General features: G+C 41.8%; 2 protein-coding genes across 2 annotated transcripts in view; one reads left to right on the forward strand and one right to left on the reverse strand.

Annotated features, from left to right (window-relative positions):
* Positions 1 to 1,131: 1,131 nt before the first annotated feature.
* Positions 1,132 to 8,629, reverse strand: LOC138945997 (uncharacterized). The gene is made up of 4 exons (XM_070317535.1): positions 8,572 to 8,629; positions 6,200 to 6,501; positions 4,283 to 4,567; positions 1,132 to 1,618 (listed from the first exon to the last, which is right to left on the reverse strand). The coding sequence occupies exons 2-4, from the start codon at positions 6,496 to 6,498 to the stop codon at positions 1,237 to 1,239; spliced, it is 966 nt and encodes a 321-aa protein (XP_070173636.1). The 5' UTR covers positions 6,499 to 6,501; positions 8,572 to 8,629; the 3' UTR covers positions 1,132 to 1,236.
* Positions 8,630 to 8,864: 235 nt separating this feature from the next.
* LOC138945996 (uncharacterized) overlaps positions 8,865 to 16,076 on the forward strand; it is a 57,633-nt gene continuing 50,421 nt past the window's right edge. Inside the window, exon 1 of the mRNA XM_070317533.1 lies at positions 8,865 to 8,983. The gene's annotated coding sequence lies outside the window, so the exon portion shown is untranslated. The remainder of the gene's footprint in view (positions 8,984 to 16,076) is intronic.

Genomic DNA, 16,076 nt, shown 5'->3' on the forward strand with positions numbered 1-16,076 from the left:
AAAAACTCTCTCTCTTTCTCTCCCCTCTCAACCACCACACACAAAAAACTCTCTCTCTTTCTCTCCCCTCTCAACCACCACACACAAACAACTCTCTCCCTTTCTCTTCCCTCTCAACCACCACACACAAAAAACTCTCTCTTTCTCTCCCCTCTCAACCACCACACACAAAAAACTCTCTCTCTTTCTCTCCCCTCTCAACCACCACACACAAAAAACTCTCTTTCTCTTTCTCTCCCCTCTCAACCAGCACACACACACAAAAAACTCTCTTTCTCTCTTTCTCTCCCCTCTCAACCAGCACACACACACAAAAACTCTCTCTCTCTTTCTCTCCCCTCTCAACCAGCACACACACACAAAAACTCTCTTTCTCTCCCCTCTCAACCACCACACACAAAAAACTCTCTCCCTTTCTCTTCCCTCTCAACCACCACACACAAAAAACTCTCTCTCTTTCTCTCCCCTCTCAACCACCACACACAAAAAACTCTCTCCCTTTCTCTTCCCTCTCAGCCACCACACACAAAAAACTCTCTCCCTTTCTCTTCCCTCTCAACCACCACACACAAAAATCTCTCTCTCTTTCTCTCCCCTCTCAACCACCACACACAAAAAACTCTCTCCCTTTCTCTTCCCTCTCAACCACCACACACAAAAAACTCTCTCCCTTTCTCTTCCCTCTCAACCACCACACACAAAAAACTCTCTCTCTTTCTCTCCCCTCTCAACCACCACACACAAAAAACTCTCTCTCTTTCTCTTCCCTCTCAACCACCACACACAAAAAACTCTCTCTTTCTCTCCCCTCTCAACCACCACACACAAAAAACTCTCTCTCTCTTTCTCTCCCCTCTCAACCACCACACACAAAAAACTCTCTCTCTTTCTCTCCCCTCTCAACCACCACACACAAAAAACTCTCTCCCTTTCTCTTCCCTCTCAACCACCACACACAAAAAACTCTCTCCCTTTCTCTTCCCTCTCAACCACCACACACAAAAAACTCTCTCTCTCTTTCTCTCCCCTCTCAACCAGCACACACACACACAAAGGTAAACAAAATGCTTCCCCCCCCCCCCACACCCCCCTCTCCCCCACCTGTCTTACTCCACCGACACAGAAAAGTGCACAAGAAAAATACTCTCTCTCCCTCTAACCCCCAAACTCCCACACACCCCAACCCTCTCATTCTACCGACACAGACACAAACACACAACATACAAGCCAAGGTCATCAATAAGCCTTCCCCTGTCTGACACCCACTGTGGCAACCATCTGCCACTTGGAATTCTGGGAGAAAATCTGACTAATGCTGCTGCCTTTCCCTTTCTTCGTTAGGAGACGACCAGAAGCCGACGACGCTCGGATCTGGGGTTTGGCGTCCCCACGCATTTTGTCACCTTCGTGCATCAAGCGAGAGAGTCGTCCCCCCTGATCCAGCTCAGCGTTGTTCCAGCCGTCCCTGACCTTGGGCGCCGGTCGTGCAGACTGCGGCTGGTGCCCGTAGTTGGTGAACAAGTTCTGCATGCGGCCGCCTTGGTCCAGAGTTGCATTCTCTGACGCTTCCTGCTTGACGCGGGGGACTCCTCGGGTTGAACGCGGCGTTGTTCCATACCTGGCAGTGTGAAAGTTATCATCTTTAGATATCAGTACAAAGAAGGTGTTGTTCCATACCTGAAAGTGTGAAAGTTATCTTTAGATATTAGCAGAGACATAGATAGATGTATGTATGTCTCTGATATTAGATATTGATCAGTTCTCCAGGCCCAAATCATGTCCATTGTTCAATACCTGAACATGTTAGCACTGTCTCTAGACATTTATTTTTACTTAACTGTTGTTCTGTGCCTGAAAGTGGGAAACTTATCTTTTGATCATTTATGTTACTGTTACTGTCATTGCATTCTGTTTACGTTACAATGGCTGTTGTTCAATACGTGAAAGTATGAGCATTATCTTTAAATATCATCACACCCTTTGTTTCTTTTTAGCTCCTGCACTGTAGCTTTAGCTGACCATTTCTACACTCCAAACTTACTGAAATTACAACTTTAACTCAGGATTCCCCCAAAGACATGATAATAGTTCTCTGAGTCTCTCTCTCTCTCTCTCTCTCTCTCTCTCTCTCTCTCTCTCTCTCTCTCTCTCTCTCTCTCTCTCTCTCTATGTGTTGTTCCCTCCTAAATAAAACATTATCTTATCTCATATAATATTCACTGTAATGGCTTGAGATTTACTGGCCGATGTGAATGCGTGATATATTGTGTAAAAATATCCATCTCACACGGCAGAAATTAATATGTAAAGCGCTTAGAGAACGTCAAGTGCTATATAAATCTCCCATATAAATAAATAAAAACTAATACCTCGCTCTTTACGTACTAGCCTCCGATTTCTGTTCACAACCTCAGTAAATATACCTCTATTTCAAGACTCCTTCTTTCCCTTTCATTCCTCAATGTTCACAGATTTATGTCAGTCTGGGGTTACCATTCTACCAATTAAACTAACTTATAAACATTTTTGTATTTCTCTAATAAGGGAGTAAACTCATTGTCTGTGACAAAGGATAGCAGAATGAGGGGGAACAAGAAGGACAATTCCACAAGGGCTATTTAAACTTAAAAGCACAACAACAAAAACACAGTAAACAAACAACAATAAAACTCATTGCCAGGATCACTCACTTAAACGTTTTTATATTACTTCTTCTGCGTTCGTGGGCTGAAACTCCCACGTACACTCGTGTGTTTTTTTGCACGAGTGGAATTTTACGTGTATGACCGTTTTTTACTCCGCCATTTAGGCAGCCATATGCCGTTTTCGGAGGAAGCATGCTGGGTATTTTTCGTGTTTCTATAACCCACCTAACTCTGACATGGATTACAGGATCTTTTTCGTGCGCACTTGGTCTTGTGCTTGCGTGTACACACGGGGGTGTTCGGACACCGAGGAGAGTCTGCACACAAAGTTGACTCTGAGAAATAAATCTCTCGCCGAACGTGGGGACGAACTCACGCTGACAGCGACCAACTGGATACAAATCCAGCGCGCTACCGACTGAGCTACATCCCCGCCTTTTTACATTTAGTCAAGTTTTGACTAAATGTTTTAACATAGAGGGGGAATCGAGACGAGGGTCGTGGTGTATGTGTGTGTGTGTGTGTGTGTGTGTGTGTCTGTCTGTCTGTGCGTGTGTGTGTGTAGAGCGATTCAGAGTAAACTACTGGACCGATCTTTATGAAATTTTACATGAGAGTTCCTGGGTATGATATCCCCAGACGTTTTTTTCTTTTTTTCGATAAATGTCTTTTATGACGTCATATCCGGCTTTTTGTAAAAGTTGAGGCGGCACTGTCACACCTTCATTTTTCAATCAAATTGATTGAAATTTTGGCCAAGCAATCTTCGACGAAGGCCGGACTTCGGTATTGCATTTCAGCATGGAGGCTTAAAAATTAAATAATGACTTTGGTCATTAAAAATCTGAAAATTGTAATTAAAATTATTTTTTTATAAAATGATCCAAAATTACTTTTATTTTATTCTTTATCATGTTCTGATTCCAAAAACATATAAATATGTTATATTCGGATTAAAAACAAGCTCTGAAAATTAAAAATATAAAAATTATGATTAAAATTAAATTTCCGAAATCGTTTTAAAAACAAATTCATCTTATTCCTTGAATTTGTTTTTAAAACGATTTCGGAAATTTAATTTTAAACAAATTCATCTTATTCCTTGGCCGGGAACGTAGAAGAAGAAGAAGAAATCTTATTCCTTGTCGGTTCCTGATTCCAAAAACATATAGATAGGATATGTTTGGATTAAAAACACGCTCAGAAAGTTAAAACGAAGAGAGGTACAGTAAAGCGTGCTATGCATCACAGTGCAACCGCTACCGCGCTAAACAGGCTCGTCACTTTCACTGCCTTTTGTACTAGCGGCGGACTACGGTCATTGTGAAAAAATGCAGTGCGTTCAGTTTCATTCTGTGAGTTCCACAGCTTGACTAAATGTATTAATTTTGCCTTACGCGACTTGTTTTATATTACTGTAATTAGTGGTCCCAGCGATGAAAGGACACCCTTGGGACCAGCCACAATTGTCCCTACATTGCAGGTGGCCAAGCTAGTGTCATGACAGGCACACTTTTGTAAAGCTAATAGACAAAGGGATGCCAGAAGGTGTCCTTTTAAGGGAGGTGTCCTCTCATCGGAGGGGCCACACATCGCAGGTACCATTGGAGTGAGTACACTCTGTCAGGAACACTTACTTGAACATGACTTTGGCCATCTGACTGCCTTGACCAAGACCCGCCGTCCCTTCCGCCTCGGGTCGGACTCTGGGCATAGGTTTGGGCGTGTCGGGCAATTTCTTTGCATCATGCATCAGGCAGTTCATTCGGTCTCCGCGACCCAACTCAGCGTTTTCAGAAGCCTCGACCTTGACCCTTGGCGCTGACCTAGCAGACTGAGGTCGGCGAGAGTCGTTGGCGATGAGGCCCATCATGCCGCTTCCCTTGTGATGTTCGGCAATGTCCTGGGCCTCTGGCTTTACTCTGGTGAAAATAATGCACATAATTAATATCTAAACAGCAAAGTTAAACAAGAGGCGAAGCCTTCAAGGCTCACGTAAGAAATCGACAAACAGTAACACAAACTCAATCACTCTGTCACACATACACACACACACACACACAGTAAGCATAGGTGACACTGCAAGAAAGCGAGACACTAGATCTAGATCTGTCTGTCTGCATGTAGCCTACTTACAGGGACACGACTGCCAACTAGTCTCGGCCCGCGTGACGTCTAACCCTCTTAAGTCATAATGTGATGTCTTCAAATGACGAAATGTTAAAGTTTCTACCACAGACATACACACGCACAAACAAACACACACACACACGCACAAATGCACAGACAGACAAAGTTACGATCGCATAGGCTACACTTACGTAAGCCAAAAAACAAAAGAAATCAGTAGTCGCCAACACAAGGACAGCACAGACAAAGACAGAGTCAAATGTTTGCCTGTGGAGGCTTCTTCGGGACAACAAATACAAAGGAAAACAAAAAGCAAAAGCAAAGCAGCATAAGGCCAAAAAAAAATAATAGGTGTGGTTACGGTAACATAGCCCAAAACAATAATAGGTGTGGTTACGGTAACATAGCCCAACAAAATAATAGGTGTGGTTACGGTAACATAGCCAAAAAAAATAATAGGTGTGGTTACGGTAACATAGCCAAAAAAAATAATAGGTGTGGTTACGGTAACATAGCCAAAAAAAATAGGGTAGGAAGGTAGGCAATCACTTTTTTTTTTTTAAACTTTTTTTTTCTAATGTGTACAAATTAAACCTACTTGACAGGGAAATAAGTGTGCGACTCGGGCGCTTTCGCTTTCATTGCGTTTTCTGCACTCGTTTACTTGTTTTTTTGTGTATTTTTGTGACAAATATGTAATAAAAAGTTATAGGGTCGGCCCCCAAAAATAGGGTAGGTCGGGTTACCGTAACCACACCTATTTTTTTTTTAGGCCTTAAACCAAAAAGTGGGTAACAGGCGTTACGTAAAATTCTTCTTCTTCTTTGTTTATGGGCTGAAACTCCCATGTTCACTCATGTTTTAGCACAAGTAGATTTTTATGCATATGACGTTTTTTCGCCGCCATTCAGGCATTCAGGCAATTTCGGGGGAAGCATGCTGGGTACTTTTGTGGTTCTATAACCCACAGAATTCAGACATGGATTACAAGACCTTTTCCGAGCGCACTTGGTCTTGTGCTTGTGTATACACATGAAGGGGGATAAGGCACCAACAGGCCTGCACGAAAGTTGACCTTGGAGATCGTAAAAATCTCCACCCTTAACCCACCAGGCAGCCGCGGTCAAGATTTGAACTCACGACCTTCTGATTAGAGGGCCCATGTCTTATCCACTATGCCACTGTGCCCATTTTTGCATAATCAATTTGCAGGCAAAAGAACCTGAAATCAATAAAGTCTTGAAAGTGAGGCCTACGGAATTCTTTTTTAAAAAATGATGCAAAATCATACATTCTCGGAATCTCAAGAATAATATTTGGATTTTGTTCAATGAGAAAATCTCATACCTAATGTCAGGATTAGAGCGGACGCAGACAGACACAGACACTCGGTGAGACAGTGAGACAGTGAGACAGACACTAACCGTGGAGCAGGAGCTTTGTCTACGGCTGGCATTGGTCCTCCCCCTCCCAGGAGACCTGACACTTGACCCTTGCGACCTTTCTGGTAATTCTGTTTGGCCTCGTTGGTCAAACAACGAGGCGAGGGGGGAGGTCCAGTGACAATATGCTTGTTTTTCTCATCACTGAATAAATTGATGGAGCCTGCGTTTTTGCTTGCAAATTCCTCAGCTTCTGGCCGGACTCGTGGCGCTCTTCTTGGAGTGTAGTAGTCTCCTGATTTGTCGAATCCTGGATAGGGACATGTGCTTGGCTGGTCCATTGTCTGTGCGCGACAAAGGAAAGCAGGATGAAAAAAAACGCAGACAAATTCCACACGGTTCTCTTCTCCAGAGGGCTATTAAAAGCAAAATAAACAACTACAAAAACAGTAAACAAACACACACAAACACACACACACAAACACACACACACACACAAACACCAATCAAATCAAATAAACAAACATAACCCCTGAAACTCTTGCCCATCAATGAAGGTAACGATGTGGGCAAAGATGATGATATTTTACACAATATAAAAGAGTTTGTTCTAGAAGTATGAGACCCAACCCCATTCCCACATCCCCTCTCCACCCTTTCATTACCCCCTATCCACCCCTTCCCTCTGGCCCCCTCCCAAATCTTAAAAAATACACACTGTCTACATGTTCACAAGTAAAGATATGATAAGATAAGATAGTATTATGTTTTAATTACTAGGAAAATGATATGAGCGATTGCAGCTTTTTTATAAATCAGCCCTCGCCCGTGAGGGTTCACTGCATGGGAACAACTAACTAAAGAAAGAAATGAATCTTTTGGTTATGGCAAAAAGGAGCATCTTATAAAAATCAGCACAATCAAAAATAGCTATTTCACCTGTAGATAAGAGTGTTGTGGCTACATATGTTCCAACTAAACAAGCATGAATTTTGCCAAGGCCTAAAAAAAATAAATAAGTGTGGTTACGGTAACCCGACCTACCCTATTTTTAGGGGCCGACCCTATAACTTTTTATTACATTTGTCCAAAAAAAAAAAATAGAAAAAAAACAAATTAAAAAAAAATTAAAAAACCAGTGCAGAAAACGCAATGAAAGCGAAAGCGCTCGAGTCGCACACTTATTTCCCTGTCAAGTAGGTTTAATTTGTACACATTAGAAAAAAAAGTTAAAAAAAAGAAAAAAGTGATTGCCTACCTTCCTACCCTATTTTTTTTGGCTATGTTACCTTAAAGGCACAGTGCAGCTCACAGCCTTCATTTTGCGTTTTTGTTGCAGCTGAGTGCATTTACAGTTCAAAAATCCTCCTATGGTAGTAAAACAAACCCAAAACTACCCAACGACGACATCTGTGAAGCTTGATAGTTTCTTGATCACGCGAGTGTATAAATTAACCTAGTTATTACGTGGAGTTGGATTCAACTGAGTGATTCCGGCCTCCATTTTGTTTTACACAAACTCATGATGACGTCTGACATAGTTTGCTAGTGACGTGTCTTTTTGTGCATGATGTGGTGATCTACCTGATCTAAATTTAGATCCAAAAATAGGTCAAGACCAGCCGGGTCCGAGTACAAAATTAATTCGTAAAAAAATCGCAGTTCTTGACTCTTTGGGTGCAAGTCAATGAAACTTGGTAGTTCTTCTAACGGATAGCTGCCTGAGGTATGACTAAAAGCCCCAGGGGCTCCGTGCACATGGATTTGACAAGTTCAGTACCTTTAACCACACCTATTTTTTTTCCCCAATTATATGTGAGACAGATATACATTGACACCATTTCTAAAATGAGTTCAAAGGTGCATGTAACAAATGTCCACACATGGCTAAGCCTAAATGCATGTGTGCACACTTAAATTCTCTCTGCTAACATTTCTCTTCGCATTGACTTTTTTTAATTAAATTTTAAAACAATCTATGTTAGTGTCGCAGTCTGTGGGGTGTCACTGTTCGGAGCCGACGTAATTGACTGAAAACGGCTGTTTTAATTCGATCAGCATCCATTTATGCTGATTGAAATAAAACACCCTTTTTTCCGTGCTATATATGCTATCAGCTGCTATGCTCCATTTCTTGGCACATAATCCATCTCACACGGCATTAAGTCTCAATGCGCCACTAATAGTCAGAATGTTGACCCTGGGCGTTAAAATGGAAGAAGAAGAAGAAGAAGAAGAACAAAATCCTGCAGGGACATGAATACATGTTTTCATACGCGTCTCTGCTTACAGCATGAAGCAAATTCCAGTTAAAACAAAGATAAACATTATTGCTTTAGAATACAAGTGCAGCTGTCACTCCAATTCCGCTTCAATTGTTGCGTGAGGCACGCCCAAATGTATAATTTACTCACAGAAAAGTGTGTGTTTCTATGGTAAACAACTTCCTGTGATGGCGGTCAAAATACCGTCTATCTGTACAAAACTTCCAAATAAAGTTTGTTTAAGTTCAGGTAAAGCAAGTTGTCGTTAAATGTCACTTGAAAAATAAAACTCTACCACAGACGAATGTATGTGTTAATTCAAAACGGTACAGGTAAAAAAGAAAACAATGTTTGATCAACAACAGGATTGTGTTACAAGTCACCTTCGCTGCTTTTCTTTGGAATCCGGATTTAAGACGTCTAGAAATCGTTCGTGTAGCTTCCGGTTTAGAGGGAAAATTAATGTGCAGGAACGGCTTTGTGGTCGTTTGAAATAGCGACAGAAGTTTTCTTTTCCAGAGTACTGGACGTAAATCCAAAGGAAAGGACGTTTAAGTCATATGTGAGTAATAATAGCTTCTTATTTTAGCCGATCGCATGTTTTAAAGGTGGTAACTTAAACGCCGCTAAACAGATGTTCATACCGGCTACCGCTCCTCTATCTCTGTGTCTCTGTCACACTACTACACTAGTGGAGATCTCCAGATTGCCATTCATTTGCATGGAGATTGTTGATGAAGGTTGCAGTAACTTGCGCAATGGATAAAATTTGGTTATTCAGAATGGAAGAAGAAGAAGAAGGGTGAATTTATTTGTGTAACTGTAAATCCGCAAACTTAAGGTTTGTTTTCAATTAATTTGAAGATGTTTGAAAATGAAATAAGTAGGCTAGTAGTAGTACTAGTAGTAGTAGTAGGCTAATTCATAAAGTTTACTCAAAATACCTCTAATCAGTCCCCTGTTGCAAGTGGGACGAGGAAGTACCATTTCTTGGCAATTCTCACGGCGATTAACGTTATTTTTTTTTTTACAAACACGATGTACAGTAGGTGGCGAAAGAAATGCAACTCATTCGCGTCCACACTTGCATGTGAGTTTTCGTCATATCAAATTGTCGTAAAATATGAACCAGATAAGGTACATCAAAAAGAAATATAGATTCGTGGAGGATATCTTACTGGCTGTACGATTAGTGTCTATTATTTAATCGTTTTCTTTTTTACATTTTCATCAACTGTGTTAACCCTTGATTAAGCTGGTTGTCGTGACATATGTCGCGCTACTTTAGCTATACTGTCACCTGGTTGTCACGACATATGTCGCGCTACTGGCGCAGTCTGTTTGGTCGGTTCTGATTACCTCCCATGGGTGGAAAAATCCTATGTCCGTTTTTCTTTATTTTTCTCTCTGTTAATTCACCAGTGGCTATGTTACTATGTAACATGTGTTACACAATTGCACCAGTGTAAGGGTTAACTGTTTATAATATATACACTACAGGGTCAATTAAACTAAGCGAGTCGTGATTGCAGGCGAACATGTCGCTTCGACACGCTACAAAAATTGTACAAAAAGAACAATTTTGAACCAGGTAATGAGGTAATGACAGTTGTGGAGGAAATTCATCTCTCAACATGATCCTTTAGTTTGAATTATTATTTTGACACCTACACCGCTCAGCATGCCTTAGCGTCCATGTTAGACAAGATAGGATAAGGGTATCTAATTCCGACCGATTGAGATCATTGTTTTATTCTCAAGGCTCTAAGTCGTAAAGTTTAGCAAATATGTCTTGTCTGGTAAGACCGGCGTTTTTTTGTACGCAATTCGTGTTCTAAATGGGTGCCTGTGTCGTTGCTTTCCGTTATTAAAGAAGCGTTTGTCAGTAAACATTGGAGGTAGGTGTGGGAACCTGAATCCGACCGGGGAGTATCTAAATCCGACCGAAATCTACTCGGAACTAAATGACATTGACAGTGAACGTAATGTTTCTCTTGTTTTGATCGTGTGGTAGGCCTACACACCCGATCACACAACTTCGTGACTTTCAGTGAGTGAAACACTCTATTAATTACTATTAAGCTTACCGTGCATGAGGCTTACATGCTCGCAAACACTGACAAGCACCCATCCACGCATTTGCGATGTTGGAGTCGATTCATCAGTTTAGCAAGACAAGAGTGCGCGCACCTGTCATGAAGTGTAAGGAGTGGTTGCGGCTTTTACTTGATCAAAACAAGATTCACTGGACATTATAAATACACAATCTGATACCTTCCCGTGTTCATACGATTTTTCAAGACATAAACGTAGACAATCAATGATTTTAATGGGATTTTGTACAGCGTTTTGCATTCTCTGCGAGGTGGTCGGATTTAGATACCCACTCAAAAACTGGGTATCTAAATCCGACCGATAAGATTTTCTCCTTTTTGATTAAAAAGTGCCAGAAGACTTAGTCCGAACTATCAAAATACACTTCCAAAAACACTTGGTAACATCCATTTCAATCAAACAGACCTCTGTTCATCAAGTTTTGTGACCACGTATGACGTACTTTTTCGCTACAAAGTTGCAGTTTCGCTCTGCGGGTGCTTTGGCGAAGCAGACGACACAAGGCAAATTTTCGCGCCGCGGAGCCGATGACACAAATCAACTCTCTTGACAAAACGATTGGTCTGTAAAGTCGCGTCATCAACCGGTTCATGACTGGCCCGAGTATGAATGGCATTCCTTCTGTCGTGGTGACGTGCCCACATCGTCATTGATGTGACTGGGAAAATCGGTCGGATAAATAGGTACCCCAAAAATCGGTCGGAATTAGATATTTACCTATGTGAACAAAACTGACTTGGTGCAGATGTGATTGTTAACTGTCTAAATCTAATGACATGCTAAACATGTTTCGATTTAGTTCTGATTTTGTTGTCGATTTTATCGCGCGAACCTTGATTTTGCGAATTTCATTTTGGGGGGTGTCTGTGTTGTGGGTTCCACTGTATCAACACTACGTCATGTAAACTCAATCTGTTTTCTGAACAAGGTAGGGGAATCAATGGCCTTTCCGATCATATACTTGGTTTTACAATCAACAGCCTCATCAGAAAGATCTGCCCTCAAACGCATCTGTATATTTTTTTTATGACAAGTAGTGTAGAAAGATTTGTCGATTTTGACGAATGAAGAAAAAACTTCAATTGTATGCAACCACAGAATGGGACAATTTATTGGCCGCGAGAGTGGTACATACAACCACAGAATGGGACAATTTATTGGCCGCGAGAGTGGTACATGTCACCAAAGAATGTCTGTAAGTGTAACAATCCAGCAGTATTCCTTCAAATTTCAATACAGTTGCCTTTTCAGTTTCATGACGGGGGAAACATTTTGGTTAAAATATATAGAAAAAACATCAAAATCTGTCTTTTACTCAGACACAGGGGAATGTTCATCAGAGGGATCACAGGTACCCCTGTGACTCGGAGTCAGAAGGCAGTTCTTATCTTATGCTTACACAGTGCCACTACAGTGGAACCCCGCTTGTAAGACAGCCAAAAATGAGTAATTCAGAAGGCAGTCAATGAGTCATCCTAACCAATGTCACTGTCAGATGCAGGGTTTAGCCTGGGAGAAAAAGGCAATGGGACAATTGTCCCCCTCAACCAAATTCCGATGAGACATAGTCGAAGGCAAGACGCACAAACGAGGCCTGTAGGCGCTTATGACCTAAAATGCAATATATGATGCCATCTGAGAATTAGCCGCGATGTCGTGTTATCTCTGTATGTGTGTGAGTGTAATCTGATGTAAAGTGTACATTTGGTGGCGCAGTGGTACGTAATCTCAATGCGTCCTTTGACGCACTGAAGGGACATTCTCATATTTAATGCGCCAATAGCGCAGTGCGCACTAGTAAATGAAACACTGCAGATGCACTGTGTCTGTCCTTTACTCAAACTCAAAGGTGTCCTTTCATCAGAGGTCTTGCCTCACATGTATACATGTAATTATATGTGTGTAACTGAGAAGGCACCATCCTACCCAATAATAATGAGGTGCAATGTGGCTGTCCTTTTAAAACTCCAAGATCGATGTCGTTTCGTTAGAAATGTTATCTCACCTCAGGGATAAACACTCAAACAAATGATCTCTCTAACTCAGAACGTAGCCATTCCTACCCAGTATTAGATAATATGTAGTGGTACTTTGCTCACGCTTACTCCAATATATATACATGTATGTCCTTCTCTCTCCATCTCTGTAACTTCAAGTACCTGAGTCGAAGGTACCTGTGTAACTGAAACACAAGAGACAGTCACCATGTCCAGTATCAAGTGCAATGTATTTCACTATTTGTAGAGGTCCTCTTAGGCAAAGTTGCGTCCCCACTCCTCTCTGAGTCTCTCTCTCTCTCTCTCTCTCTCTCTCTCTCTCTCTCTCTCTCTCTCTCTCTCTCTCTCTCTCTCTCTCTCTCTCTCTCTCTCTTTCTCTCTCAATATCTGCCTTATTGAGCCACTGGTCAATAAGGTGAAACCGTGCTCTCTGTCTCTATCTCTCTTTCAATCTCTGCTTTATTGAGCCACTGAGGTTCTCTCTCTCTCTCTCTCTCTCTCTCTCTCTCTCTCTCTCTCTCTCTCTGTTCGCTCTCTCTCTCTCTCTCGGTCTCACTCTCTCAACAGTATCCCTGTAACCCAGATGGCAGTCATTACGTCTTGTGGCAGGTGCGCCTCCCCTGCACCCACAAGTGTTTGGTCTAGACGTGCCAGATGGCTCACAGATATAATGACAGCTCAATCTGCAGTGGCAGTGAGGCAGAAAGTGATCCGCTGGCCTTCATTAAGTTACCTGTCAGGTGCATCTACCTGGCAGGGGTCCCTCTCGATCTCAGAGCAGACAGAGAAGAGTGGCCGGTGGTGATTAGCCCTAGCTCTATTTTCAGACTGGACATGTTCTGAACAGGTGATGGTGATGCAGGAGAAGTGAGAAGAGGTGATAGAGGCAATCCCCAGGGAGGAGGTGGTCTTAGATTAAAGGCACATGCACAGTCCTTCCCCTGTAATTTGTTAACGATTCAGCCCTTCCGAGTCCCTTTCGGGTATCTGACCATGCTTTTGCGTCACTCACCTTGGGCACGTACCAAACATTTACAACCTAACTGCTTCATGTGCAGAATTTGAGTTTGTTGATGAATTAATTTCTTTAAAACCACTAGCTCATTCGGTGATGATAGCACATTACTAATACTAATTAGTAATTTACTTCAAAGAGAACTTTTGAAGTGGGCAAGCACATGCCATAGTTTAGTGGAGGGGATTGGGAATGTGGAAGGCAGCTCTTGTGGTCGATACCAATCAAGAATTCACCAAGCAGTACAAACATCACTGACATGTATTGCTGCTCTATCAAGACGAAACTCACACCCGTGCTCACCTCTCTCTTATGGAAAGCCGTTTGGCTCATAACCAATACACGTGTAAGAAATGATTGATACACGTGTAAGAAATAATTCATTCAAGAAAGATAGATAAATTCGGGTCCATTTAGTCATTAACTTAAAGTCGGAACTGTTGAGAATCTTGCACCGTGCGTTGCAGACTTTTAGCGGTAGTTTGTAACTTTTGATTGAGTACGAAACTACAGTCAGCTCTACGATTTGATTTCTTACACGTGTATAAATTATTTCTTACACGTGTATTGGTTATTAGCCAAACGGCTTTCCATACTCTCTCTCTCTCTCTCTCTCTCTCTCTCTCTCTCTCTCTCTCTCTCTCTCTCTCTCTCTCTCTCTCTCTCTCTCTCTCTCTCTCTCTCTCTCTCTCTCTCTCTCTCTCTCTCTCTCTCTCTCTCTCTCTCTCTCTCTCTCTCTCTGCCATATATATATATATTATATTTATACATTCACGTCCACCCCTCACAGAAAGTTCCTGGGTATGATATCCTCAGACCTTTTGTTCGATAAATGTCTTTGATGACGTCATATCCAGCTTTTTGTGAAAGTTGAGGCGCTGTCGCGCTCTCATTTTTCAACCTTGGAGGCTTACCAATTAATTAATGAGTTTGCTCATTAAAGTTGTCATTCAAGTCGATTTTTTGCAAACAGATTTAAAATTGATTTCATTGTATTCCTCGTCTTCTCCTGAATTAGAAAATATATAGATATGTCATGTTTACTCTAAAAATATGCTCAGATTCAGAATGAAAGGAAATAGGTTCAGTAACTTAGTAAGTACCATACCATACGGACGCGTTCTTCGCGGCGGCGAGCGTGACCCGTCTCGGTCTTGGTTAGCCGATACTATCTGAATGTAGTCTCGGCGATGATTGGTTTGTAGTGTTGATCTTGACTAAATGTCTTTATATATATATCGCTTCACGTGACTTGTTTGTTTTTAATCCTGTCAGTGCTTGTGCAGCTGAAAAGAGCAGGTTTACAGGGGCGTTTGTGTGTGTGTGTTTCTTTTTGTCGATTTGTAACCCCTTCTATGTTACGGAGCCAAAAAAACGCAGGTTCTGTTCACAGTACATGTATTCTGTTGTGTCATTGTTGCCTGTTTAACCCCTTTCGATGTTACGCAGCTGGGAAGAGTATACCTGTTCACAGTGGTCTGTTATTTCGCAGCCCATCTCAGTTCAGTTTGTGAAAACACTCGAAGAGGAAGAAATGTGTCCTTTCAGTACGCCGCACCCTCTACGGTTACAAATTAGGAAACAAACACAGCACAAACCAACACTCTTTTTCTAGGGCCATGTGCAAACATGCCATTTAGGACGCTTTGCGGCGAAGACCCAAAGGGTCGAACGGAGAAACTTCAAGATTGTACTCCCTTGCTTGGGGAAGCTGCATTTACCTTTCACTAAGCAGCCGGAGTGTTTCTGTACGTTCTTTCTTTTCTTTATTTGGTGTTTAATGTCGTTTTCAACCACGAAGGTTATATCGCGACGGGGAAAGGGGGGGGGGGGGGGGGAGATGGGATAGAGCCACTTGTTAATTGTTTCTTGTTCACAAAAGCACTAATCAAAAAATTGCTCCAGGGGCTTGCAACGTAGTACAATATATGACCTTACTGGGAGAATGCAAGTTTCCAGTACAAAGGACTTAACATTTCTTACATACTGCTTGACTAAAATCTTTACAAACATTGACTATATTCTATACAAGAAACACTTAACAAGGGTAAAAGGAGAAACAGAATCGTTAGTCGCCTCTTACGACATGCTGGGGAGCATCGGGTAAATTCTTCCCCCTAACCCGCGGAGGGGTTTCTGTACGTAAACTAGTATGAGCAACTCATGTAATACTGTGATACCCCCTTTTTTGAGACCGTCCGAGATAATCAATTAATGGGAGAATGTACCTCCATTCAGTCCTCCCCCTCCCCGGCACGTATTATTATATTTCCATGAACAATCTTTGCTGATCATGAAGCCATAAGCCCTGCTCATGTGTGAATCATTGCCTTACTTCGCTTCATAAAGGGCTAAAAATAATAATTTAAAAAAAGCAAATCCTTAAGTCTTTTTGTCTGACTGGATTTGAAAAACCTCATTAACATTTTGTCCTTCCTGGCCATTCTGCGATCTAATATCTGAATCAGCTCTTAATAAAATAGAAGTAAATGTACAGGTTTTGGGAATAGAAAAGCTGAAAGAGCCGA

Source organism: Littorina saxatilis, linkage group LG13 (assembly GCF_037325665.1).
Source record: "Littorina saxatilis isolate snail1 linkage group LG13, US_GU_Lsax_2.0, whole genome shotgun sequence".
NCBI classification, from domain to species: Eukaryota; Metazoa; Mollusca; class Gastropoda; order Littorinimorpha; family Littorinidae; genus Littorina; species Littorina saxatilis.